Source organism: Tenrec ecaudatus, chromosome 5 (assembly GCF_050624435.1).
Source record: "Tenrec ecaudatus isolate mTenEca1 chromosome 5, mTenEca1.hap1, whole genome shotgun sequence".
Lineage (NCBI taxonomy): Eukaryota > Metazoa > Chordata > Mammalia > Afrosoricida > Tenrecidae > Tenrec > Tenrec ecaudatus.
The window spans coordinates 126,926,649-126,951,723 of NC_134534.1; the positions used below are offsets into that span (position 1 = coordinate 126,926,649).

General features: G+C 45.4%; 1 protein-coding gene across 1 annotated transcript in view; it reads left to right on the forward strand.

The window, feature by feature from the left end:
* Positions 1-25,075, forward strand: part of PDZRN3 (PDZ domain containing ring finger 3) — a 250,683-nt gene that overhangs the window by 20,078 nt on the left and 205,530 nt on the right. Inside the window, exon 3 of the mRNA XM_075549882.1 lies at positions 2,647-2,754. Coding sequence (XP_075405997.1) covers positions 2,647-2,754 — 108 coding nt within the window. The remainder of the gene's footprint in view (positions 1-2,646; positions 2,755-25,075) is intronic.

Below are 25,075 nucleotides of genomic sequence, written 5' to 3' on the forward strand. Positions count from 1 at the left end.
AGCCGCAGTGCGCGCCCACAGTGCTCGTTAACGGAAGTAGAATGCAACACCCATGCTTCACGTGTCTCCCAAGGAATTCCTGTGTTAAATGCTTGGTTGAGTTGTGAAATAACTCAGCTGTGGGGCTCTGATATTAGGCTTTTGATGCTGCACATAATGCTCTCAGCAAAATGACATCACTCATCCGTTGCTTCTCACATCTCTCAGAAACAGCAGCCAATCTTGTGCCCCGAACCTCTCAGATGAATCCCTTGTCCGGGACTCCAGGGATGCAACCGGTCCCTTCAGTTTGCCCTTACACAAGTCAGCAAAGCAATGTAATTCCCAAGTCATGGTAACTTCCCATGATAAATAGCTCGAACTTCAAATGTGTTAGGAGAGAAGCCAGGCATACTGAGGACACAGAGATGTCTTTTAAGAGAAAAATGTCCCTATCAAGAATAGACTTGATCAGGGTTGCTTTGATTCTGTGCCTTCTGGGTTTTTGTTTTTTTTCCCCTATGCTGTCCTTCCCTTCAGCCCTGTCTTGACGTAACCTAACTTTGCTGTTCAGTCTTGCCTGTTTCTCTCTGGCTCTTGCTTGAACTTTCTGATGCTACTTAAGAAAAATTTAATTTGTGCGCCTTGTAGTCTCTAAAACAAAGCCAAGCCCAGACCCCATCCCTATCTCTCTCTTCCTCTCCCTCCCTTCTCCTTCCCCAAAAGGCAAAGCAATTAAACCAGAGTAAACACAGAACTCTTCATTTTGATGTATTGACTTCAACTCTTAGGGAACTCAAGCTTGTTCATAAATTCTTTGTGGTGCATTGAGACTCTTCACGTTCTTCTACTGGAATATTCCATAGCCTGGAATGTTGGACTTCTGATTCCATGTATTTTCCTGACGGGTTTTGCAGTAGGAGACCTTACTGCCCACAGCGCAGGCGCCTCTCCTGCACTTGAAACCCAGCTCGGCACTCACTCTGTGACATTGCACAACTTCTCGCGGGCCAGGTTTTGTTTTCCCTCTTTCGTTTTCTCTCTGTGAAATGGATACGGACTCCTTGAGGTTATGGTGAGGATTAAGTGATAGACATAGAGCACTTGTTGCACACCTACTGTGTGCTCAGGAATTAGTGACACTGTGGGTTAGGCATTGGGCTGCTAACAGAATGGTCAAGGGTTCCGAGGGAGAAAAACGAGGCTCTCTGCCCCCTTAAACATTTACACTCTCACAAACCTTAGGGAACAAGACTGTAAGTCAGAATGGACTTCATGGACTGTACTTGGGCGTGAGGATACCTGTGGGGAGCTACACAGCTGTGTTCAGATCTGGGCATCAGGCTGCAGAGAGAGGGAGATCTTCCGACCATAAGGGTTATTGTGCAGAGGGTCTGCAGCGCAGGGTGATGCCTTTTGAGGATAGGTGATCTAACACAGCACCCCCAGCTGCCTGACCATGCTCTTGGAAGAGTGTTGATGGAATCCAGATGGCTGTTAAGAGACATATCTTTGTCACGTGGGGGTAAATGCTGGGAAAAACACTCACTGTGCATTTTAGGCTGAGGTTTTGGCTCTTTTTGGTAAATCAGTGTGTATGTGGGGAGAGGGGGGTAGGTGGGCATTTTTCCAACTTCAGTTGCTGCTGCTGCAGCCAAAAGGGGAGACTACATCTGATTCAAGTCACACCTCTTCCTCTGAACAGTGCAAGCCCTAGGCTCTTGGTGAGGTGTTCACAGTTCTGTTTAACATATACACCTTGTCGTGTGGTTGTGCTCAGCAGAGTAATTGAAACAGATCTCCTCACAGCGTGATGGCAAGGGATTTACCGGGACTTTGTAGGTTTCGTAGCACATCCTGAACTTCTGTACCCAACGCTTTTCTTTAGGAACAACACATGGGCTTATGCCATTTAATTTCTAAACCCATTAATCATGAGCTAGGTAATCCTAAGACTTAATAACAGTACTCTTTGGAAAGAAGTTCGGGAACGTGCAGTGAGTTTTTCATGAGCTTGTTGGAACCTTTCCGTTCCCAGACAGGGAAATCGTTTCATCACTGAACGCTCGTCTTTCCCCAGGAAGTATCAGCCTTTATTTTTAAGTTGCAGAGGGATTTGGAAGAGATTGGCAACCAGACTTTAATATGGTGGGATGAGGTGGGTGGGCGGGGTGGCTAGTGATGTGGAAAATGATTAAAGCAGGAGACATAAACTGTAAAGCGATGGTCTGATTTTGCAAGGGGGACATTGGGCTGGGAGTGGCAGTAACTGAGTGTTTTGTATCATTGTGTGTAGTTTGATTTCCTTTTTCACACATGTGTGGTCCATGGGTGGTACCAATGGCTGTGACTAGATGCAAGGGGGGGGGGGCTTGAAACCACCCACAGGCACCTTTGGTGACAGGGAAGGCAGTCTGCTTCCAAAAGGCCACAACCCTGAAAACCGTGAGACCATTCTACTCCACACCCAGGGGGGTGCCGGGGGTTGGGACGACAATATGTGTTAGTGTTGGCTTCAAACAGAATGAGGGGAAACAGCTTTTATCTCAGTACCACGCTTGACACCAGCAAGGGTCAGCGGTTCCTTTAAGAGTCTAAGCTTTGTTTTCATAGCCAGCCTAATGCCTAGCTCTCATGAGTGTCTGCTATTTTCTTTTTAACCCAAAGGACAACCAAGATGGATCGTCCAGTGAAGGAATCTTTGTATCCAAAGTAGTTGACAGTGGGCCCGCAGCCAAGGAAGGAGGCTTGCAAATTCACGACAGGATTATCGAGGTATGTGGACACTGGCCAGTGTCTTTTAATAGTGTGAATGCCGTCCCTTCCGCGTCTGGCCCGAAGCAGCATGTTTGGCCTGCGGGGGAGGCCTCTGCCGGAAGACGATGGGCAGGAGGCAGACTTTTTGCTTGTGTGGGGTCAGATGGAGTGTTGATGGCCTTGGTGTTAGATTTTTGTCCCGTATAGAGAAGCAAGATGACGGGCGGCTCGTTCACGATTTGCTTCTCCTCCTGCGCCGTGCATTCGTTATGTGTGCTCCAGTTACAGCTCCGAGCTGAGACCACCGGAGGGTCGTGTGGTAGTTAGAGCCAGATGAACAGTCCTCGCACAATTGGTCCCGGTCCAGGTGGGTTGCTGGGGAACCATTGTGTCCAAGTTGGCATCCGTCTGTTGACCTCAGAGCTCATGGCAGTCCTAGTTACTCACATCTTCACCAGCTTCTTCAGTTTCAGTTCTTCACACACCATTTCAAAGTTTCGCATTTGCACAGTTTATTCCAAACCAAATGTGTTTGAACGTGCTCTGCCATCCGTGGATGGCTGCAGACCAGTGCTCTCGGTCCCACACTCGTCCTGGTCTCCTCAGGAGGCCCTCCCTCAATAAAGGTCCAGCCACAAAGGTGACTTCTGAGAGGGTCTCTTGGGCCGAGAAGTCAGCTTAGAAGATCAGTGGAATTCCAGAGATCATCATAAAGGGTTTTCTATGGATACAGAGTAATCAAAGGGGCCTATTAGCAGGAAGTTTTTAAGAAAGTTGAAAAACAAACAGGAAAGCTGAGCCAAGCAATTGTTTCCCCCAGTACACCAGTTCACTCGGCAATTAGTTGACGGTAGCCAGGGCTGTTCTATGAGAATCTCTGTGGAAGATCTTAGCTCATGTGTTCTACAGCCTTGTTCTTGCCCCTTAGACTGCTTTTTGTTCCCCAAACTCGGAGGAATTGAAAAGGCTCTCGGACGCAGGTTCGTGTAGTTTTACCGAAGGGTTCAGACGTCTTTGAGGGAAGGTTGAAGAGATGCAAACACCGCCTTCACATTTTATGGACAGACCCAGGCTGCGGAGCAACAGCTTCCCACGTCCATGTTCTTGTGGTTTAACTGTGGCTACGATTTTGTATCAAAAGCTTTTTCCTTACTCACTTGCAGCCATTTCATAGATGTGCACTGAGGGAGGGGGTAGGTCCCCGAGCCCGATCATGCAGCCCTTTGGAAGAGGGCTGGACATCCTTGCGAGTTGCTCTGAGACGTTGAAAGGGAAAGAATTGGCCGTCGCTTCCTTGAACTGACTCTTGTTGCAAAGTATGTTACAAAGGGTTTTTTACTGCTGTTCTCTGGACCACTTCGAGGACTCCTTTAATGGGCTACATTTTCTTGGTTCTTCTTTTAGGAAAAAAAATTAATGTGAGAATCCAAGATAATATGTCAGCTCCCAAAATAAACTCACCCATGGATCATGGCCGTAGTACAGCGTCTTAGGTATTGAAACCAGACGAACGGCACTGGGACCAGTGGGCGTTTGTGGTTCCAAACACATTAGCGTAGCGTCTGCATTCCCTGAGAATTTTTTCATGGCCTTGACTCAAACTCTGAGGTGGAGTGGGAGTGGTGACCAGGAGAGACCCTGGAGGGAGGTTCCTGGGTCCCACTGGAATGTGGCCACATGCTTCTCCTGGGGAAACCAGGGCTGGGAAGTTAGAGAACAAAGTCTCACTCTCCCAGACTCATCTGGATGGCTTCTGCCAAGTGAAAAGCAGTACATTTCAGGATAATTTATATCCTCGGGAAAATGTGCAGTGAAATCTCACAGGGGAAACAATCTGAACATGTTGGGGCTTAAGGGTCACATCTTTGAGGGGCCCAGTGCAGTGTGGTAGTTCTTGTATGCATACATGACTGATATTGATACATTGGCTTTGACTTTGTGAACTGTTCTTAAAGGTGGGGTTCTTTGTGCCATGGGTTTGGGGGTCTGCCTTAGTACTTCCCCAGATTGGGAGGGAGTGACTCTTCCTTACCAGGAATTTACTTGGGCAAGAGCATTTTCTTGAGAGCTCAGATGCTTACTTATTGCCTGTGTGCGTGTGTGTGTGTGGTGTGTGCTCGAGAGAAAGAGGGAATACATTTTCGGAGGCCATTGTTCAAAAAGATAAGTACAGCTTCTGTTGCCAAGGGTTTGCTGGAACAGCCAGCTTCTCTCAGTAATGGAATTTTTGTTGGTCTTATGTTTTGCAAATGAGAAATCTACAGCTGGGCAGGATTTTCTCTTGGCAGAGAGCGATCTGTATTTTAAATGTTCAGTGCTGTTTCTGGGAAGTCACATCCCCCTTTTGGACAGTATGTAAAATATTAATCACGTCCCAGGGTGGAGACAGAGAGGAGGAGGGCACAGTGGAGAGCGGCTGGGTGTGTAATGGCAGTGGCCACACCGCGCTCTGCACCGCCTGCTTCTAATCCCCTTTGACACCGAGTCCCATGACTGAAAATTATGTTCTCTGGTTCACCTCACCTGCACCTGAGCCTTTGTCCAGGCAGGAATTTTACTGTTTTGGGTGTGCCTTTTTACTGTCCTTTGTGCCGTCGCCAGGGAAGCCAGAGCATCTCCAGATGCCCCCCAAATCGCTCCTTTCTTTGTTTGGAAAAAGGTAAGCAAGCTACTACGAGACGGTAGTGTAGAACCTTATTGATTACAAATGAGTCCTGAGATGAAAGCCATGGAGACTAATTGAGTCTTGTCCTCCCTGCAAAGTCTTCACTGGTCGCTCTGTTCGGACCCACAGCAGCTCCTGGACACTAGAGAACAGACCCACATTCCACCCCTGCTGTCTTCGTACCAAATGTTTGAAATGCCTCCCTTGTTATCCTGAGAGCCATTCATCATGTGTATGTATCTGTATGGACACACACACACACACACACACACACACACACACACACGATGAAGAGCTTTAAAGAGTTTGTGGGAAAATACTCTTATTTTCAATTCCATGAATTTTGAAGCACCATCATGTGTGATGTGGGTGTATTAAGGACATGGAAAAATGAAGGAAGACCGTTTATAATGAAATGTCGTTGGATGTAAATTGCCACAGTGGCATTGGATGGCACAGTGAAGTTGTCAGGTGTCTGTGCTCTCCTGTGTAGCTGTCCTGTGCTATGCGGTGTGCCACCAGCAATTGCTGCATGGTGCAGGAGGTTACTGCTGGTGATCGTCCACCGCATGTGGACTCTCCTCATGGGATGCACACCGGGCCTTCTGAGCAGGGTGGTGTGCAGCCTCCCTTTGATTCACACAGGAGGTAGTAGGACTCCTGGAATGTTGGTTGGAAACAGAGAATTTCTTTATTTCATACTGAACTCTCTGAGTAATGTCAATGACTTCTAGCATCCAATCATCATGCCAGGGGAAAATACCAATGCCATAAACCAGACCCAGTGTTCTGGAGTCTATTCCAGTTTCAGACTCTGAAAGCAGGACTGCCTCTTTGGGTTTCCAAGACTTTACCATCTTCTCAGGGTAGAAAGCTTCTGCTGCGCTTGTGGTATAACCTAGTGCATCATCAGCACTTCCCTAGCGAGGCCCCACACCGAGGAGACTCAGTGCACTGGCGACCTGTTTTATTGCAACCCCTGCCCTTGTGCCCTCCCTGCCAACTGGGAGATCGCAGCTGGCCTGGCCCCCCAGGGAACAGACCTTGCATCATCTCTCTTACTATGTACTCCGGCTTGAGTTGCCCTGGCCATGGGCTCACACTCCACCAGAGTCTGGGTCCCTCATGGGCCCTGAGACAAGGTGGGCAGACTGTCGCACTGTGCCACACTCCAACGATATTGAGATACAGCAAGTGATGAGCCAGCTAAAGCCCTGGAAGTGTAAGCATACGGGGTGGTCTTTCTCTTCGTTGATCCTGCTTTCGAAAACTGCTGCCTGGACTATCTTTTGAAGACCATTCATGGCTCCTATCCTGATGACTCAGAATTGACTCAGTGGCAGTGAATTTGGGGTTTTCTTTCTTTTTTTTTTTTTTTACCTTAATATGACCAGACATCCTAACGGTGGGCTTTAATTCTTTTGGATACTTTCGAAGACCGTTTGCAGTGCAAAGTGTAGGATAACCAACTGTTTCTCTATCCAACTCTAGGCCAATCCCATTTTACAAAGCACCACTCAAAGTTATTTAAGAGAGAGTAAAAGATTAACAGTCACTTTAGGCCAGTGTTTCCCTGAAGGGACAGGCCGCGTGGGAGCCTGCCATCTCTCAGTAAGTTCAGGCAGCTGCTTTCCTCCAGCACCGAATCATCTCACTGAGCCAACGCAGTTGAGTTCCATGTGAAGCATTTGGCTTGCTATGTAAATATCCCATTTGGAAAACTGTTAATGCTGAGAAAAGCACAGGGAAACCAAGATTTACTAAGAAATCTACTCAATAAATGATTTCCCTTTTGACCCTCCCACCTTTTTTTTTTTTTTTTTTTTTGACAAGAAGGATATGCAGATTAAACACCCTTGTGCTGCAACTCCACTGACTGCCTCTCTCAAGCTTGGCAGGGGCCGTGCACATTTGTGTGCTTGGTCAGTCTTCAAGCTTCTGTAGTTGGGCCGAGTTCACTTCTGTGTTCTACTAGTCTCTCGTTTGGTGGCAAGTGACCTGCTGTAACAATCGCATGGGTTAAATACAGTGTTCTGCTTAACCAGGAGAGTGCAGACTCAGTCCTCTGGCTGCAGTAAACTTGGATAGCTTAAGCTCTCTGTTGATAATGACCATTATTTTGGACAATCTCCTGTCAATGCACATTCAGAAGTGTTATGGTTTGAATTGCTAAGGAAGTGGTCACAAAAGCTGTGTAATCTCAGTGGCCATGGTGAAGCTACTCATTCTCGGTTCGCTTGTTTGGGCTTTAATTGGTCTTCATTGCTAACAAGACTTCTTCCAGTCTATAGATACCCTCTCTTCCAGGGCCAGGCAACTTGCAAAGAAAGCAAACTGAGAATTCTCGACTTCTTAGATTGCAGAATGCCATATAAATATAGGACGCTTGATTGTCTGACTATTCAGTGCTCAGCTTCCAGAAGAAACATTGGTAATTGGAACCCACTAGCCACTCCACAGGGAAAGACGAGGCCACCGCTTTGATAAAGATTTGAGAAACCACGGCCCAGGGCTGCGCTGACCAACAGGATCACCAGGAATTGGAGTCCAGTGGACAGCAGCAAGGTTTATCATAGAGAAATTGTAGTATAGTCTTTATCCAGTTGCCCCAACGATTTCCATCTTATTATTTTTCCTTTCCCCCTTCACTTTTTCTTGAAATACTTCTGGGTGTATTTCTTAGGAGTGAGTAAATCCTTTTACTTAACTTCGGTTGTTGTTGGGTACGATTGAGTCGGTTCCAACGCGGTTCAAGACCCTGTGTTGAGCAGACTCAAAGAGTCGGCCCTGTGCCTTCCCCACAGTTATTGCCACGTCTGAGGCCATTAGTACAGGCATCCTGTCAGGGTGTTGTGACCGCTGCATCGAACCTGCTCTTGAGATGGTCTCTGAGTGCTGGTGGGATAGATTCAAGGTTGGACGTGGCTCTTGTGGATGTGCTCTAATTTTCTTCAGTGTCAACTTGAACTTGCCTGTGGGCCATTGCTGCTTACTTCCACAATCTAATCTCTGATTGTTCTGATATTTAGCTGTTCCGTCGTCCTGTTTCATCTGGTGAGCTCCACGTGTGGATTAGACATTTATGTAGTTGATAGAAGGCATTTTCACTGAAAAAGTTACTGACCTTGCAAAATTTGATTACATAATCTCCAGCATTTTTTTCTGTCACCAAAGACAGATTTTCCAACTGACAAACTTCCTCTCATTTGTTTTCAACTTTCCCATTACTATTACCAGTCATTTTCAATGTCTCTTGATTGCATGTTTGATCAGTTACTGACTACAGAAATTGGTGAACATCTTCCATTTCTTCCTCTTTAGCATCAACTTAAATAATAGTGACATTAACTAGTCTTCCTCGTGGAGAGCATGGATGTTGTCCTATCACAGACAGTATGGAACTTTAAAATAGATCATGAGATACTCTTTTGGACATTACACTTTTTTAACAGCAGGTACTCCATTCATGACTCTGTGTCACTTTGGTAATTTTCACAACATTTCAGACTTTTTCCTAATGCTGTTGCACATTGAATAGGCTACAAATAAAACAGCAAACCCAAACTGAACTCACTCCCATTGAGTCAATGCTGACTCATGACAACCTTAGAGGGCAGGGAAAACCTGCCTGTGTGGCTTTCTGAGACTATGCCTCTTTACCGGAGTAGGAAGACTCATCTTTCTCCCTCAAAGTGACTGGTGGTTCCGAACTGCTGACCCCCTGGTTAGCAGCGTCTACTACATAACCACTACACCACCAGGGATCCTTAATAGACTGTAGTACAGTATAAAATCGCTTGTATATGTAGCAGAGGGGAAAACATCGGTGGAACTTGCTTTATTGCAGTATCACTATTGAATTGAAGCCACAAGCTCTGAGATATGCTTGCACCTCCAATTCCAACCTAAGGCTGTCTGACATGTTTGTCGCTCCTAAAAGAGTCCCTTTTGAAATAGGGATCAATGTGCTACTTCCTTCTCTTTTTTTGTTTAATAAATGAATTTTGTGAATTTGGTAGGGGGTTATGTTTCATCACCTTCTTTTCAATGATTTCTAATCTTTAGTTTAGATGTTAGTGAAGACTTAAACATTATTTATAAAGATTGTTTCTGTATTATTTTTAGCTCGGTTTTAGAGAAAATAAATATAAGCTATAATCCAGATGAGTTGCCAATGGCATTTCCTGTCCTGATATCTCTTGCTTACATACATACCCCAAACCAAATAACCAGACCCCTGTAATTGAGTTTATGCTTACCCACCAGGAACGAGTAGAACTTGTCCTTACGGTTTTCAAGCCTATAAGTCTTTCCTGGAAGAGAAAGCCTTGTCTTTTTCGTGCAGAGTGGCGGGTGTATTTGAAGCACCATTCTTGTGGCTAGCAGTCCAGTACCGAAGGCACGATTCTCCCAGGCTGCTTTGTCTGTGTACATTATTGTTGGTAAGCAGATGCAGATGATGGACAGCCATTGTTGAGGAGTGTTAGTAAAACGAGGAGGGGACGGCTCTCGTCTGCAGCATCGTTTCCTCTCTTGCCACACCCACCAGGGAAGAGGGAAGAATGCTGTGGCAATTACCCACTTAAGCAGTAAACCGAGTTGTGTTGATTTGAAATGTCAAACTATTGCCTTAGTCCCCAAAATAATCTGTTTTGATGAAAGCCACTGTAGTATAATTCAAGCTGGGTAGAGAAGACTCGTTGTTAGCAGAAAATATGAGGGGTACCAAGGACTCAAGTAGAAAATGCTTTGGAAATGGTGATGGCAACATATGTACAAATATGCTTGGATTCAATTGATGTATGGAGTGTTATAAGAGCTGTAACAGTCCCCCAATAAAATGGTTTTTAATGGAATTTTTTTCAAAGCTATGTACTTAATTTTTTTTTTAACGAAACAACCTTATCATCTTCAAAGTACTCCTCATTACACTTAATACATTTGTCAAATCTGAGGTTACATTCTTGGAAACATTTTTCCAACATCTGTTTGGAAGGCTGACAGCACCTCTCTCGTTTCTTCTTCACCTCCTCTGTGTCATCAAATCTTTGTCCTTTCATGTTCCTCTCCATTTGTGGAAACAAAAAGAAGTCACACGGAGCAAGCTCAGGTGAGTAAGGTGTGTGAGGCAAGAGAGGCATGCTGTTTTTCACCCCAAACAACGTACTGAGATGGCTGTGTAAGCAGATGCAATGTGTGGTGGCAAAACCAGTCCCCCATCTACCAACAATCAGGCCATTTTTGGTTGCACACAGTCACACAATGTTTTCAGAACCTCCCAATAGAAAGCTTGATTAATAGTATGACCTGGTGGAAGGAACACCAAATGTACTCCAAGTTGACATTTTCATCCATTTGGGACGCTGGTCATCAATCGACATTTCACCCTTTTTGAAATGAGAGACTCCCGCATACACCTGAGATCCCTGAGCCCTCAGGCAGTGCTCTGGAACCGGGGCGCGCTGGGCTCCCCATGGGAGGAACATTTCCCTTCTGGTCAGAGTTCTCGCCCTGTTGACTCCACGCACTCCTGTGGGAGTTGCACCTCCACAGAGTTTTACATCCATCCCAGATGGTCATCCCTTAATAAAAGAGATTTAATTAGATCATCTACAAAGCCTTTTAAAATCCAGAATAGATCAGAAATGAATGGTATCCTCATTAAATTTCTCTAATAAAGATTAGGTCAAAAAACCAAAAACATTAGCAATTTCCAGAGGATAACAAAATAAAACAATAAATCCTTGGCAATAATACAGATAAGAGATGTTTTATATCCAGCCATTTGCTTTACACAGGATATCCAAACCCTTATCTTTGAGGTTTTGAAAACAAATTCTTTATGAATATTGTTTTGTAAAGGTTATTTTTTCTCTTTCAATCCATTGTTGTAGATAAAAAACCACAGATGCATTTGTATAGAACACAGGAAGTGTGGCTGGGGTGGTCTGGCTTAAAATGTAAACTGAGGTGTTTGCAAAATTGGCTGTGTGGAAAGGGGCTGGGAAAAACACTACAAAGCAGTATCCTTCTGCAAGCTGGGCCTGGTGCACAAGACCCGCAGATTAGGGAGGATGCTGGGAACAGCAGGCTCAAAGGATGGCAATTAAGCCTTGGTGGTGGAGATTGGGGAGCAGAATCTACAAGGGTGGATGTGTAACTATGCCAGTTTCATTGGCAACAGCAAGTACCCCAGGAGGGGAACCTGCAGTGGCAGGGATTATTTTAAGACTAATCACCAAGCCCTTTCAGCTCGCAGTGGGGGAGGGCAGTGGCATGAAGTTACTCCAGTGCCCTGAGTGCCGGTCCCTGGAGACCGTTTAAAACTTGAAAGTAGGGATTTAGGAAGAGAAATGTCTGATGTGCTTCCTTCCATTCTGAATCCGTTTCTTCCAGTCTGGGTTAAACTTGATGTAGGTGCGAAGGGTGGAAACATCATTCTGTTATGTCTTGGGAGCAGGCAGTGACCCCCTTAAGATCACCCAAGAAAGGACAGCTGCGGGACAGAGCAGAGAACCCAGCCTCATCCACAGAATATGGCAGAGCACTGGGAAGCTCAGGTAAGCCTGTAGGCCCAATCAGCACATCTAATGGAGGCTCCACAACTCCAGGCAGGTACTACCTTTTCATTGTTGGCCCTCGGGGACCCTACCTTGTTAAATACTTAATGTTTTTCTTTAGGCCACATCCTTTCATTTAACCCAAGTTTATTTGAAAAGGAAATGATACTTCACAACTCTAAGTGGCAAGCCATTATCATGCTTATCTATAACGGTAAAAATAGCTCCAGCAAAAGTACCGATTCAAAAAGTTGCAATTGAGTCAAATTGTACGTGTGAGTATTAGACCTAAGAACTGCGCTCCACGGAGTTTTCAATAGCTGGGTGGTTTGGGGGAGATGCTTTCTAAGCTTTTCTTCTCTGGTACCCCTGGGTGGACTTCAACTGCCGGCCCTTCAGTTAGCAGCCAAACCTGTTAACCATTTCCATTACCCAGGCATCCTGATAAAATAGACGTAGATAGAGTAGCTTGTCAAAGTCCCTGGTCCTGATCCGGATGATTCGTGGAATTAGAAGTCAAGATGATGAGACTGACTGGGAGCAGGTCTGAGGAGAGCACTTGGAAGCTACTAGCTTTCTCTTCCTCCGCTGGATACTACTTAATCAGTGTGCTCAGGTTACAACCGTGTTTGCATGTGACACTTAAAGGTTGTTGTTTGTTGTTATTATTGTTTTGTTTTAAGTGTGAAATACGTGTAGCCCTGTCTCTTAGATTTGATCAGAAGGATTGCAGGGTTGAAGATGGACTGGTTTTCTCCCTGGACCATCTAATATCATCACAGGTACTTAGTCCCTGACTGCTTGTGGGACTGTTACACTGGGTGTAGCCGCTCTGTGTTCTTTGAGTTGGCTGATTAATGCGGCCATTTGTAGAGGTGAGAGTCACTGCACAGAGCAACGACCCCATCTTTGTGAAGGGGATGTCAGAGTACAGAGGTTAGAATCTCACAGGCCAGAAGTCAGGGAAGCTATGATTGTTGACAAGCAAGATTGTATACTCCTATTTTGGTTTTATAAATGTTTGAGAAACTGTCCGGTCTTTATTCGTTCCAGTTGTAGCTATTTATAGTAGTCCATTGGTTGATGCAACCTAGACAAAGATACAAGTTCTGCAGAGGCTGATCTTCATCTAGATCCCCCCTCCAAAGAGTGTTATAATATCAAGTCTTTGATGCTGAATTACAAATGTGTTTTATATACAACTCACAAATGTGAATGGATCTGGTATGTATTGCTGAGGACAAATCTTAATCCCAGCTGGTTGCCAAATGAATAGAGTCGAGTTTGAACTTAACATTTGGTTATATTTGCCGAAATTACTTTTTAAACTTTTCATTATGAATTTATTGTCTGAGGCACAGTTTTTCAGTCTGTGTACATTACACAATGGCCACTTGTGTCACTGTGGACCACAAGGGGATCTAGGTCCTGTCGGGGGGGGGGGGGCACCTCGGATAGGCGTGGAGGACTTCGTGTAGCTGCCCGATGGCGGATGGGAGTGCATGCAGTGTGAGGACTGCTAGCACACTCACTTTGCAGGTTTGTGTCTGTGCAGACATGCTGCAGCAAAAGGCACGGAGCTCCACCGGTGAGCAACCAGCCACAGAAGTCCTGTGAGACACATTTGCACTCTGACTCACGTGGGCTTGTCAGGAGGGTTTTCCTTGGTGTTTGGTGGGGTTCTTGGTGTGATGTGTGTTGTGACAGCCTCTTGACTTCTGCTGGGAGGTTCCTGAGTTACCAGATGGCCCTCTGAATCCAGCCTGTGCTCTCCCCTCTTGCAGAGGGGCTCCATAAGGTCTGTCCTTCGTGAGAGAAGGCTCCAAGAGAGACTGGGCACAAGGAAAGCTCTGGAAATAGGGACAAACCTGTGGAGTTGTGTACATTCCATGTTTCTCTTTTGGAACCCTTTGGAGCCCTTGTAGCATAGTGAGTTACTTGTTGGGCTGCTAACTACAAGGTCAGCAGTTCATAACCTCCAGTTGCCCTCTAGGAGAAAATTGAGACTGTCCACCCCTATAAAGATTTATGGACTCAGCAGCCCAGGGGCTCCGTTCTTTTCCATCCTATAGGGTTGCATGAGCCTGACTTGACTCGAAGTAGTGAGTACTCGAGTATGTACCTGTGCGTGGAGCAGATCAGTAAACATCTGCTACCTGAGACGGGCATGGGTTTCATGTCATACGTCAACTGTGGGGGCAAGCTGCAGGACAGCTAACATTAGACGCTTGAAAAGCAGGTGACAGTATGTCATGAGGCCTTGGGGACATTTGATACATTGACAACACCTCCCGCAGACAGGTGGAATCTGCCAGCTGTTCCTACAGAAATAGCAGCAGGTTAAAATAGATGTCTCCCCAGGGAGGGCCAGGAAGAATGCCTCGGGAGCCTGCCTTGCTTAATTTTGGAGCCAGAGGAGCAATTGAGCTGGCCAGTGAGGAAGACCTGGTTTTGCTTTAAAGGGGGAAAAAAGGATAAATATAATGGTGTTATAAGGAGAAAATTAGGGGTTCAATTTTTGGTAAACCATGCTGTTTTTCTACAGAATTTACAAATTCCATTAAGTAAACATTTTTGTTAGTCATGTGTCCTAATGAGATTTAAGAAATTGCGTTATCTCTGGTTGACTCATTTCCCGCCAGATAGAGAGGGGTTTGCGTAAGCGGTTGTGCATCTGGGTTCTGGAGCTGCAGGCTGTGCCCCATATTTGGAGACTGGTCAGCACTTAGTGCCTCTGCCCTCTCCTGTGTCTCTCCCTGCAGGATGCTGTTGAAGTCACATTGGTTTACCAGCCAAGTCCTGGCAGGGGCACCTAAAACAGGTTTCTCTGTGGAGAGTGGGCCATTTCCTTTAATGGGAGGTTAACTATTCTTGTTGTCCCAAAATTTTCATCCAAATAGTTGCTTTGCTTTTTTAAAAAAAATTAAACAGAGCTGCCAAGGAGGCCATGACCCTGGTGGAGCTTTCGGAGGGCTTCGGTGATGCAGAATGGGAGTGCATGCACCCCGCAGAGGTCTGGGGAAGAGCCCCTGCCTCCTGCCTCCTGCCTCCTGACCGCAGCCAGGAGAGCGGGGATCTGAAAAGCCTGTTGAAGAAAGCAGATTTATTTGACCTTTTCACTGCTATTTTTCTACCTAAATATTTGAGATTTATGTATGGTATCGAAGTAGGAAGAAAAGGTGGCAACGCTGAAATAGAGGCATTTGTTCTGGTATGAAAATTAAGCTCAACATAATGTTAGCATTAATATAAATGAAGACATTTCTTTCTGTGATCTGCTCTGGGTTCCAATAACTTTTGTTCAGAGAAACTTTCAAAATTGAATTCCTAGACTCTAGAATGCTAAAAATAATAGAAACCCAGCCTGTTTTGTTTTTCCTTTAAAGATTTCAGCCAAAGGAGGAAACTGAAATCAACAAGATTCAGCGTCTGCTTGTAGGTTTATTGTCAACCAACTTGAAGTAAAAGCAGTATTTCCCAAGGGTGCAGGCGTCCCAGGCCCAACTTCAAATAAAAAAAAAATAAAATAAACAGGACCAATGATTAATTTGCAAAGAGGAGATAAAACAAAAATCATGCAATTCCCGTGCCTTATTCGGGTGTAGATGGGAGAATTCATTCAGATGGGCATCTTTTAGTGAGTGGAATCTCTTATTACAATTCTTGAAATGAGTGTGGTAAGCCATCAACATAAGTATCCACTTTGGTTAACATGTGAGCTGGCTTTGAAAAAAAATTGTGGGGAGATTTCATTATCTTTTAATTCCATGTTTCCACCAGCTTTTTTGAAGCTCCTCGTGTATCGATAACTTTGAATATAATTAAAGTAGCATTTTGTTTAGCCTGATGCCCTAACAGAAATAAACAATGTGCATGACAGAATTCAATGGCGATGTACTTGGAGAGACTGGAATTTTGTTGTGTAAAATAATACCCCATTAGTAATACTAGATTCTAAACCAGAATACTTGTAAAGGAGGCCAAATAATTATTACAAGTGTTCCTAAAACCAAAGAAAAAACACGCACTCAGCTTTTATGAATACCGATTTTCCTTTTTGACTAAACTTATTTTCATTTTTTCCCTTTGACTCACAGCATGTGTACTGACAGACACACGTTTACACGCATGCACAAATGGAGCACTTGATGTTCTCGGTGAAGTTTGAATGTGGTCATTTGTGCTGGAAATGGAGTCCTTTTCTTAATTTACTAAAACTTGTCATTACCACGGAAATTCAACTCCACGGTGGACGGGTCTGCCTCTCACTTTCCTGTGTCCTGGGTGGGAGGGGTCTCCCCTAAGGTAGCCCCCAGACACCTGCTCTTCAGACGCTGTCAAGGAGGCCAAATTTCCCTCATGAAGAGCACCAAAGCCAAACCCAGGTTATACATGGTTGGTTTCTCCCACCCTTCTCTCTCCTCCTCCTCCTCCTCCTCCTCCTCCTCCTCCTCCTCCTCCTCCTCCTCCCCCTCCTTCCCCTCCTCCTCTTCCCCCTCCTCCTCCTCCCCCTCCTCCTCCTCCTTCTCCTCCTCTTCCTCCTCCTCCACCACCACCTCCTCCTCCTCCTCCTCAGTTACCACACACACGGAGACCTGCCATGGCCTTGGAAGTGAAAGCATCCTGTTCGTCCTTGGTGGTTTGCTGTTTAGACCACCTAGTAGAGAAAGCTAGACCGTGAGGTCCTTTAGAAAGTGAAGGAAATGGAAATGCCATTGTGATTTTATGCAGGAAGAGAGGATGTGGGCGTGTGGCTAAGTGCATCTGGTTTCTGGGGATTCGCAGTAAGTTATTGGTTGGTGGCAGGGAAGTCGCCTCCTCCATGTTTCATGAGCTGGTTATGATCACACACAAGACCATCCATTCCCTCCATCATAAGATAATGTGACATCCACTGTTGGGGGCGGGCCTCCTGGGATAAGGCGTGTAGATGCCCGCTGTGACCGATGTAGGCTGTTGTTGCAGACAAGCGCAGGCTGGAGGCCACTCAGTCTTCTTTCCCTGGTGGATCCCCTGTCTTGCCACGTTTCGTTTTGGGTGCTGCAGGTTCATGTCGAGAAAGAGCAGCTCCTGGCTGCTGAATGCCCTTGCGGAGAGTAGCTGGGTAGACACACAAACACAGCACCTGCATTCCAAGATTGGCCGCTGAAAGCAGGACTCACATCACACAGCTGGTAGGAGACCTGGTCGGTATTGCTGTGGGGTTCTGTAGCACAACTGCTAGCCGGAAGGTGGGTGGGCTGAAACCCACCCAGCACGGTGGAAGAGAGGCCCGACCACCTACTGTTGGAAGTTCCCAGCATGGTGATCCTCTGCGTCCAGGTCGCCCTGAGTCGGAGTCAGATTGGAGAGCAAGTGGGTTTCCTTTTGTGGTGAATACGTGTGTATTTAAAGACATATGGTCATGGCATGTGGAGTGTTTTGTTTGAGAAAGAGGGGAAAGTGGAAAAAACAGCATTTGAACCGTGAGTTTTCTTTGTCTCACCTTCTAGCTGATGGTGAAAAAGACTACACAGTTTTGTGTTTGTGTGTATATGAGGAATCACAGGCGAATGTTGCGCTTTTATATTGGTCTGTTTGGTGTAAGTGATTATCTTTGAATCTTGGATCTATATATGACATTAAATGGAAGTAAAATCAGTTTCGGGTTGCTTCTGATGTGTTGTATGGAAGCTATTGACTTGAGACCATAAAGCATCCACAGTAAAAAACCCATGGTCATTCGTGGAGGATTTATGCAGCCACCTACGTCCAAAGAGGTGCAGGGAGGTGTCCGTGTTCATCTCCGCCAGGAAGACGGAAGCCAGGTGGAATAAAAGCTGGTCTCAAGACTAGCCTCACAGGTGAAAGCAGCCGCAGAAGCTGCCCTCTTGTAGTCTGAGTAGCGGAACGCTCTGGATCAAGCCCAAGGCAGCCTTCTCTGCTCTGCAGAATGATGTTCCCTGCCATCACAGGACCAGTGTGACGACAGAGCGAAGAAGGCCTAACGCAAAGAGATGGGAATGCCATAGGCTTGGCAGGCAGAGGAAGAACAAGAAAAAATGCTGACTTGTTTACCTCTCTGCCTTAGCCTGCATGGCTGTATGTAGAAATCACTCATCTCTGAGAGTTTTGGGGATTTAGGGGAACACAGACTCCTGTAAAACTCTAATGTGAGTTCTTGATCTTCTTGCCCAAAAGTGCATTTTCTCATTCTCATATTGTTTTATTCCCTCTTCCTTGCGGGTTTGTGAGTGTGCACACATGCAGTACACACAATCTCGGGGAACCAGAGACCCTGGAGAGCCCATCTGTCAGCCACCTCTTAAGTATTCTTGATGTAAATTCCTTGTCGGGTCCTTAGACAATGCTCTGAAAACTGGTTTCAAACCGCCCCTGCCCCCATCAAAAGCAACTTAACCCTAAAATGGGCTTTTAGGTTTCTTTTTTTTGGGGGGGTTGCCTTTTAGTTTTCTAACTGGGTAAATAAACCTCCACTTCACAGAATATGGAGACTAGAAGGTTTGAGGTACCAAAAAACCTGGCAAATGGTAGAGAGGACTTGGGAGATGTAAATGAGCTTCCTTTTATGGGGTCACTTCATCGGCATCCGTTGCTTCTCCAGCAGAGTTTATGTTCCAAAGATCTCCTTTATTATAGCCCTCTAAGATGAAACTGTTTTTGTTTCTGTCTGAAGATTCTTAATCTAAATAGTATGATGTACGCAATGCACACTTCCATACCTAACAGGGTGGATCCCACGGTACATGCCCTGCCTGTCTGTTCTGTGAAGGCCCGGGACCCCCAAGAACAACGGTGCAGCAACTGGGTCAGACCTTTCCTGTGGCCAAATGCCAGTGGCCTCTCACTTCCCTCTGCGTTGCAGCCACATCCACACATGGACTGTTCATGACACACTCCAGTCAGGACTGTACAGTGTGTTGAGTGGTAGAATTAAGGTCTGGTGAAAGTTAGGCTCCGCTGCATACAAGTTTTGGACAAACACACAGCCTCCGTGCACCTTCATATTGTCACCTGAAGAGGTAATAGTGTTCCTCTGACAGACAGCTTTACCTGGATCTGCAAATGAAGAGCGGAACAAAGGTGCTTGCAAAGGGCTTGGCACAGCTGATGAGCCACACAACCCATAGCTTGAATTGATTCGTGTTTGGTACTCCTTAACAGGAGTCGTTGGTTGAATCTCAGGACCCACAGTCTAGGACCTTCAAAATCTAGTAACTCCTAATGGTGTCTGATAACAACAAGAAGGGATCTTAAACTCCCGTTCCCTGTGACCCACAGGTGCCACCAAGAACCCATTGAGCCTTAGAGAGTTTTGTGATTTCAGGGACACAGACACCTATAAGAGGTCTTACCTTACATGTATTGCTGGAAGTTCTCATAAATTAATTTGCCGAATTCTAAGAGTAGAGTAGGACACAGGTGAACAGTACTTTAACCTTCTAGAACCCTGGTGGCTGTGTTGTTAGCTACCTTCGAGGCCAACCCTATCTCCTGGCCACCCCAGGCTCGGTGGGATGAAATGAAACCCTGCCCCGCCATGTGCTACCCCACAGATCGTTATGAAATGGACTTTTGTGACCCACAGGGTTTCACTGGCTGACTTTCCAATCTTTCCTCGTCATCGGTCTTCACCTAGAAGCGCCCCTCAGAGTTGTGCAGCGTGATATCAGCACACGGGCCTACAGTGGTAGCTGCCCACAGGTGCACTGACTGGGAACTGAACTCATGTCTCTGGCTTAGAAGGCAGAATTCTACCACTAAGCCCCATAACCACCTTGGTGCCAAGTTAGGCAACCAAATTCCCATGTAAGGATGGTCACACAGTTTGTGAATGAAGAAAGAATTCTTCAGAAAAACCGTTCTTGTGTGTTAACTGAACTCTGGCCGTTCCTGATCTCTACGCAGCAGGGACAGGTAATGGGAAGGAAGCAGGTGACTCAAGTGCAAAGTTGGATTCCTGGCTGCTGTTAATTTATCTTTTAAATAAGAGAGCAAATATCTTCTGGACCCTAAGGTATCGGTAAGCTTTATAAGACATCATCTCTGAAAAGCGCCCCTCTCCCCTTGCCCTGTAACCCTTTGTGTCAGCGACTGCTGCTCTTGCTTGTTCTCCCTTCCTGGTCACCCAAGTACTTCCCCCGGAGAAGCCCTGGTGGTGCTGTGACTTGTGGAGCACCTGGCTACGAACCGAACAATTGGCAGCTTGAACGCACCCCACAGTGCCGTGTAATAGACCCAGAGATCCTCTCCCATAAAGATGGCAGCCCCCCCCCCCTAGGAAACCGTGCGGGGTCTTCTCCTCAGAGTCGACTCAGGGCCGTCTGAGTTCTTGTTCCTTATTCCGTGGGAATAATTACCGGCATCACAAGTCCTGCCGCGAAGTAGGTGAGGACTGTACCTTTGAGGTTCCCAGTGGAAAGATGACACACGGGATAAACTGAAGATGTTAGTAGAAGAACTGTGTCCAAAGATATGGGAAGGCTTTATGCTGTAAGGGTCAGCAAATGTTTTTGGTAAAGGAGTAAACGACTGTCTCCAACTCTTTTCAATTTTGTAGGTCATATGGCCTCTGTCACATCTACTCAGCAGCTCTGCTCTGTCAGCGTGGAAGTAGGCACAGACAGTCTGTCAGTGAATGGGGTGGCTGCCACGAAAACTTTATTTTCAAAAACAAGCAGTGGATGGGAGCTGGTTTATGGACCATGCATAATGTATCAACTCCTAGTTTAAGGGGCTGTGTGGGATGAGGATGGGGGCAGTGACCAGCCTTCAGCTTGTAGGGGAAGGTGTAGGGAATTACCAGAGCCCAGAGGAACAGAGCTCTGTGGAGAGGTCTGTCTAGGCAGGAGCTATGGCTGCTGGAGAGACACCATAAGATCCAGAGGCCCCCCACAAGGAAGGACCTGGGAAAGAAATCTCTAGACTTACTGTCTTTTCCCTCCCCTGCTTCTCATTAGTGTTCTCCATTGACTGGATCCGATTAGAAGCAGGAGAGACAAGGGAGCCCAATAGCCCTTTGACTTATTCTCTGCTAGTGCCTCCCTACGGACAGAGAGCAGGTGGAAAGGGGCAGCAATCCAGCAGGAGTTAGTAAGAGAAGGGGACATATATGTTTAGCATAGAGTACCCTAATACCGAGGTCTCCGTAAACACTTCTTCCTGTTGTTGCTTATTAATCTGTGAGATCATAAACATCTGCATCACTGATTACATGAAGAGTTTACATGTATGCTTTGTGTTTACAGTGTGAAGAGGCCATGAGTAAAGGATACTTGAGTAGAACTTTCCACAAAGAGCCACTCCTGCAGGAGTGTGCCATAGGAAAGTTCGGGCTCCCCTCTGGACTCTGCTTCCTATGGAAAGATACTATAGTGTGTTCTTCATAGGTGTGGGGACATAGAGAAACCCTCATATCCGTCAAGGAAAGGAAACTTACTGTTGACATGCATATGTGAATGACTGACTCCAAATAATGAAGAATTGACTTTAGTCACGCCCCTGAATATCACAGCACACCCAGACTAAGGATAAAAATAAAAGTAATGGAAATTTTGTAATCAACAGTAATAAAGGCATTGAGAATGGATATATTGAGAACGAATATTTAGCTTGACTTACTCTGAATTTTTTTGTTTTGCTTTTTATTGTTTGTAATTTGGATTCATAATTGTCAAAAAGATTTCAGTTACATTGCAGACTTGAACTGTTAGTTCTCAAACTGTCACTACATGCGTAGTAACCAGTACCAAGCAGATAGCCACTCAGAGATGTCCCACTTTTGCAGGAAATCTGAACAACAAGTTTTGTGTTCCATCAACAAGGGTATTTAGTGAGTTCAGTTAAGCAAAAGCAAAGATTTCAACAGGCACTTCAGGAAGCCTGAGGTTGGTGATGCTGTTTGTATTTTGACAAATTGCATCGAGAATATAAATATTGTCATTTTTAAGAAGATCTTAGAATTCTCCTGGCAACACACAGCACACTTTTTTTCTGGCAATGTTTTATAGTTTGAGCCACAGGTTTCCACATGCAGAGAAGGTGCCTGAAAGCGTAGGACTGTGGCCCTCTTCGTTGGCATACTGGAGCCTAGAAGGCTGGAGAGTTGTGACTTGGTGATTGGTGATGGAACAGAATGAAACTGGGCAGGTACCTGATGGCACACTTAGAGAGGACTCAGTCCGTGGCTATCAGACTGTTTTTCTCAACAACCTTGGCAGTACCTCTAAACAAGTTAAGTGCATTATGCATTATTTGAATGTCTCGATGTATATGTTGTTCTAACCTTACCCCATGTGCTGTTAGCTTCTCTGGAGTCAGACCTGACTCATACTGACCCTGTGTACAACAGAAGTAAACATAGCTCAGCACCGTTGGCTCCATCTTGATGAGTCTTCCTCATTTTCTCAGATGCTCCACGCCACCAAAATACGGCACTCTTCCCCAGGGACTGGGTTCTCCTGATGACATGTCCCAAATACTTGAGATAATGTCTTTTCAATTCATGGTATATTTAATATTCTTCACCAATCCCATAATCCAAAGTCAGGTCTTCTTCAGTTTAGCTTATTCATTGTCTAGCTTTTGCATGCATGTGATTGGATATATCCTGAATTCGGTCAAGTGCACTGTAGTTCTCAAAGTAGCATCTTGGTTTTCTGAACATTTCAAAGAGATACTTTGCAGCAGATTTGCCCAATGCAAGTTTCACGGCCTTGTCTGATATCCCTTTGGCTTTCTCTTCCTTTCCTGTCTTTTTAATGACCTTTGGTATCTTCATGAATGATATGTTTGATCCCATTCTAAGCACATGATAGAACTCAAGTCTCTACTTTCCGGGCAAGGAAAGAGTTGAGAATAAAGGAAAAGTCTGGGAAGGAAAACAGTCAGTTCTCCTCCCCCGCACCCCCCCATCCCCTCCCAGTATAGGTAACTGTGCGTGCATGGATTTGAGTGTGTACACACATTTCAAGGATGCGTAGTTAATTTCTCCTTGCAGGGTGATAAGAGAACAAGGAATGGATTTTGTTTGGTTTCACTATGTTTCTTGTCGTTCTCCCCTCTGACACCTTGTGTACTCTTCGCTCGGTGCTGTCCCCTGAGTGTTGGCAGCCGAGTCCTCCGGGTGTTTCTAGCAGCCCTGCCGGTATTTATTAAGATGCTGCGGTGTGGTAGCTGCCACTGAGCCAACTCTGACTCTGGCTGCCTTTTTACAAGGAGTCTTCAAACGGTTCAGAGAAAATATGTATAATTAAAAAACGATACATGGATTATAAAATGCTTTGCACCAAAAATAAACTGGTGTTAGGTAATTTAGTTATAACATGTCTTAAAGGGATCTACTTTGAGGGACTAAGAAGAATAAGATTAGTTGGAAAATAGCTCCTATCAGAGCAAAATTAATTGTGCTGAAATTGAATCAAAAGCAAACGTCAAGCTTATGGCAAAGCTTGGGTTGGAGAGTGGTGCTTTACAAAAGGTCTGTGACGATATTGAACCCAAGAAATCAGATGTTTACAAATGGATAGCTCATTTTAAGCAGGGATGGGACCATGTTGGAGAGAAATTTCTTAGTAGTAGATGGCCCGCATCAATATCCAAGGACAAAAGTAACTGTTTTTCCTGCCCCAGTTGAAAAAATGATACCTAACACCATAACTGAATAGATCAATAGATCCAGCTTAACACAATTGTGACTGAAAAATTAAGATTGGGGAAACTTTATGCTCAATGGGCTTCTGCTCACCCCCCCCCCCCCATAAAACAAAGGTAAAATGTTTGAGTTTATATAGGAGACCATTAGGCAGCTACCTTACATTCCTGATTTGTCTCCTTCTGGTTTCATTTTGTTTCCAAATCTTCAAAAAAACTCTTCAAAGGACACTGGCCTTTTGTGGTTAGTAGTATAAAAGGACAGCCCTGCCACGGTCGAGTCCCAGGCCCTCGGTTATTTAGGGAGAAACCTAAGCAGCTGCTATCATCACTTATAGCAATGTTTTGAGATCGGTGACATGTATGTTGAGAAATTGAGTTCATATTTTAGAAATTCAATGCACTATCCATTGGTAGGTGAAAGTGTATATTTTGAATTTTTATCCTTTCAATCCATTTTTCCACAAAGTTTTTTCAAGAACCTTCATCTACAACAGAATGAAGTGTTGCCCTGTCCTGTGCCATCTTCATGTGGTTGGTCGGTTTGAGTCCATTCGTGTTGCTATTGTGCTCATGTCACTAAGACCTCCTCTCATGTTCACTGACCCTCTAGTTTACCAGACGAGAAGTCCTTTCTTAGCGGTTTGTCTTTCTTGATGACTTGTCCAAAGTAAGCAAACTGAAGTCTCCCAGTACTTGCCTCTTCTGCCAGGCCATGGTGACAGCTGAATGACTTTGCACATGTTCATTTTGATCAACATAAATGGATCATCATGGAAAAACTTAGAGACCCAACCTCACTGCTGTCAGGTGAATTCTGACTCACAATGACTTGTTGGGACAGGGGAGCACTACCTCTGTGGGGCCAGTGTCTGAGACTTTATTTAACTCTGTGGGAGTTGAAGGCCTAGACTTGCTGTAGAGAGAGGCTGGTGGTTTAGAACTGCAGTCAGTCTCCTGATAGAGGACACGTAGGCATGCAGATCTGAAGATAGTGTCTCCATTCTCATTACCTAATGACCACCCCTGGTAGCTCAGTGGGTTAAGTTTTGACCTGCCAACCTCAAGTTCAATAGTTCAAATCCACCAGCCACTCTGCTGGAGAAGGATGAGGCTGTCTGCTGCCATGGAGATTTGCAGTCCCATGGCACCTCATTGAGCCCTTCTGCTCTGTCCTATAGCTTTCTGTGTGGGTGGGGCCAGGAATCCAACACCTGGTGGCTCTAGTGCACTTTCCATTATACATAGCAGCGTCTCATCAAATACTTTTCTGCGTCTTCATTCTGAACAAGTTCTTGATAAGAAAAGGATCAAGTAATTTTCTCATGCTTCTGATTTTAAACCCACAGTGCATTGTCACTCCAACTGCAAACATTATTGACATTGGCCATTTGACTTCTATTTGGTTAGGGTACCATTTCTTGAGATTCTGTTTGAGAAGGTCAGTGTCGGATTTCTCTGG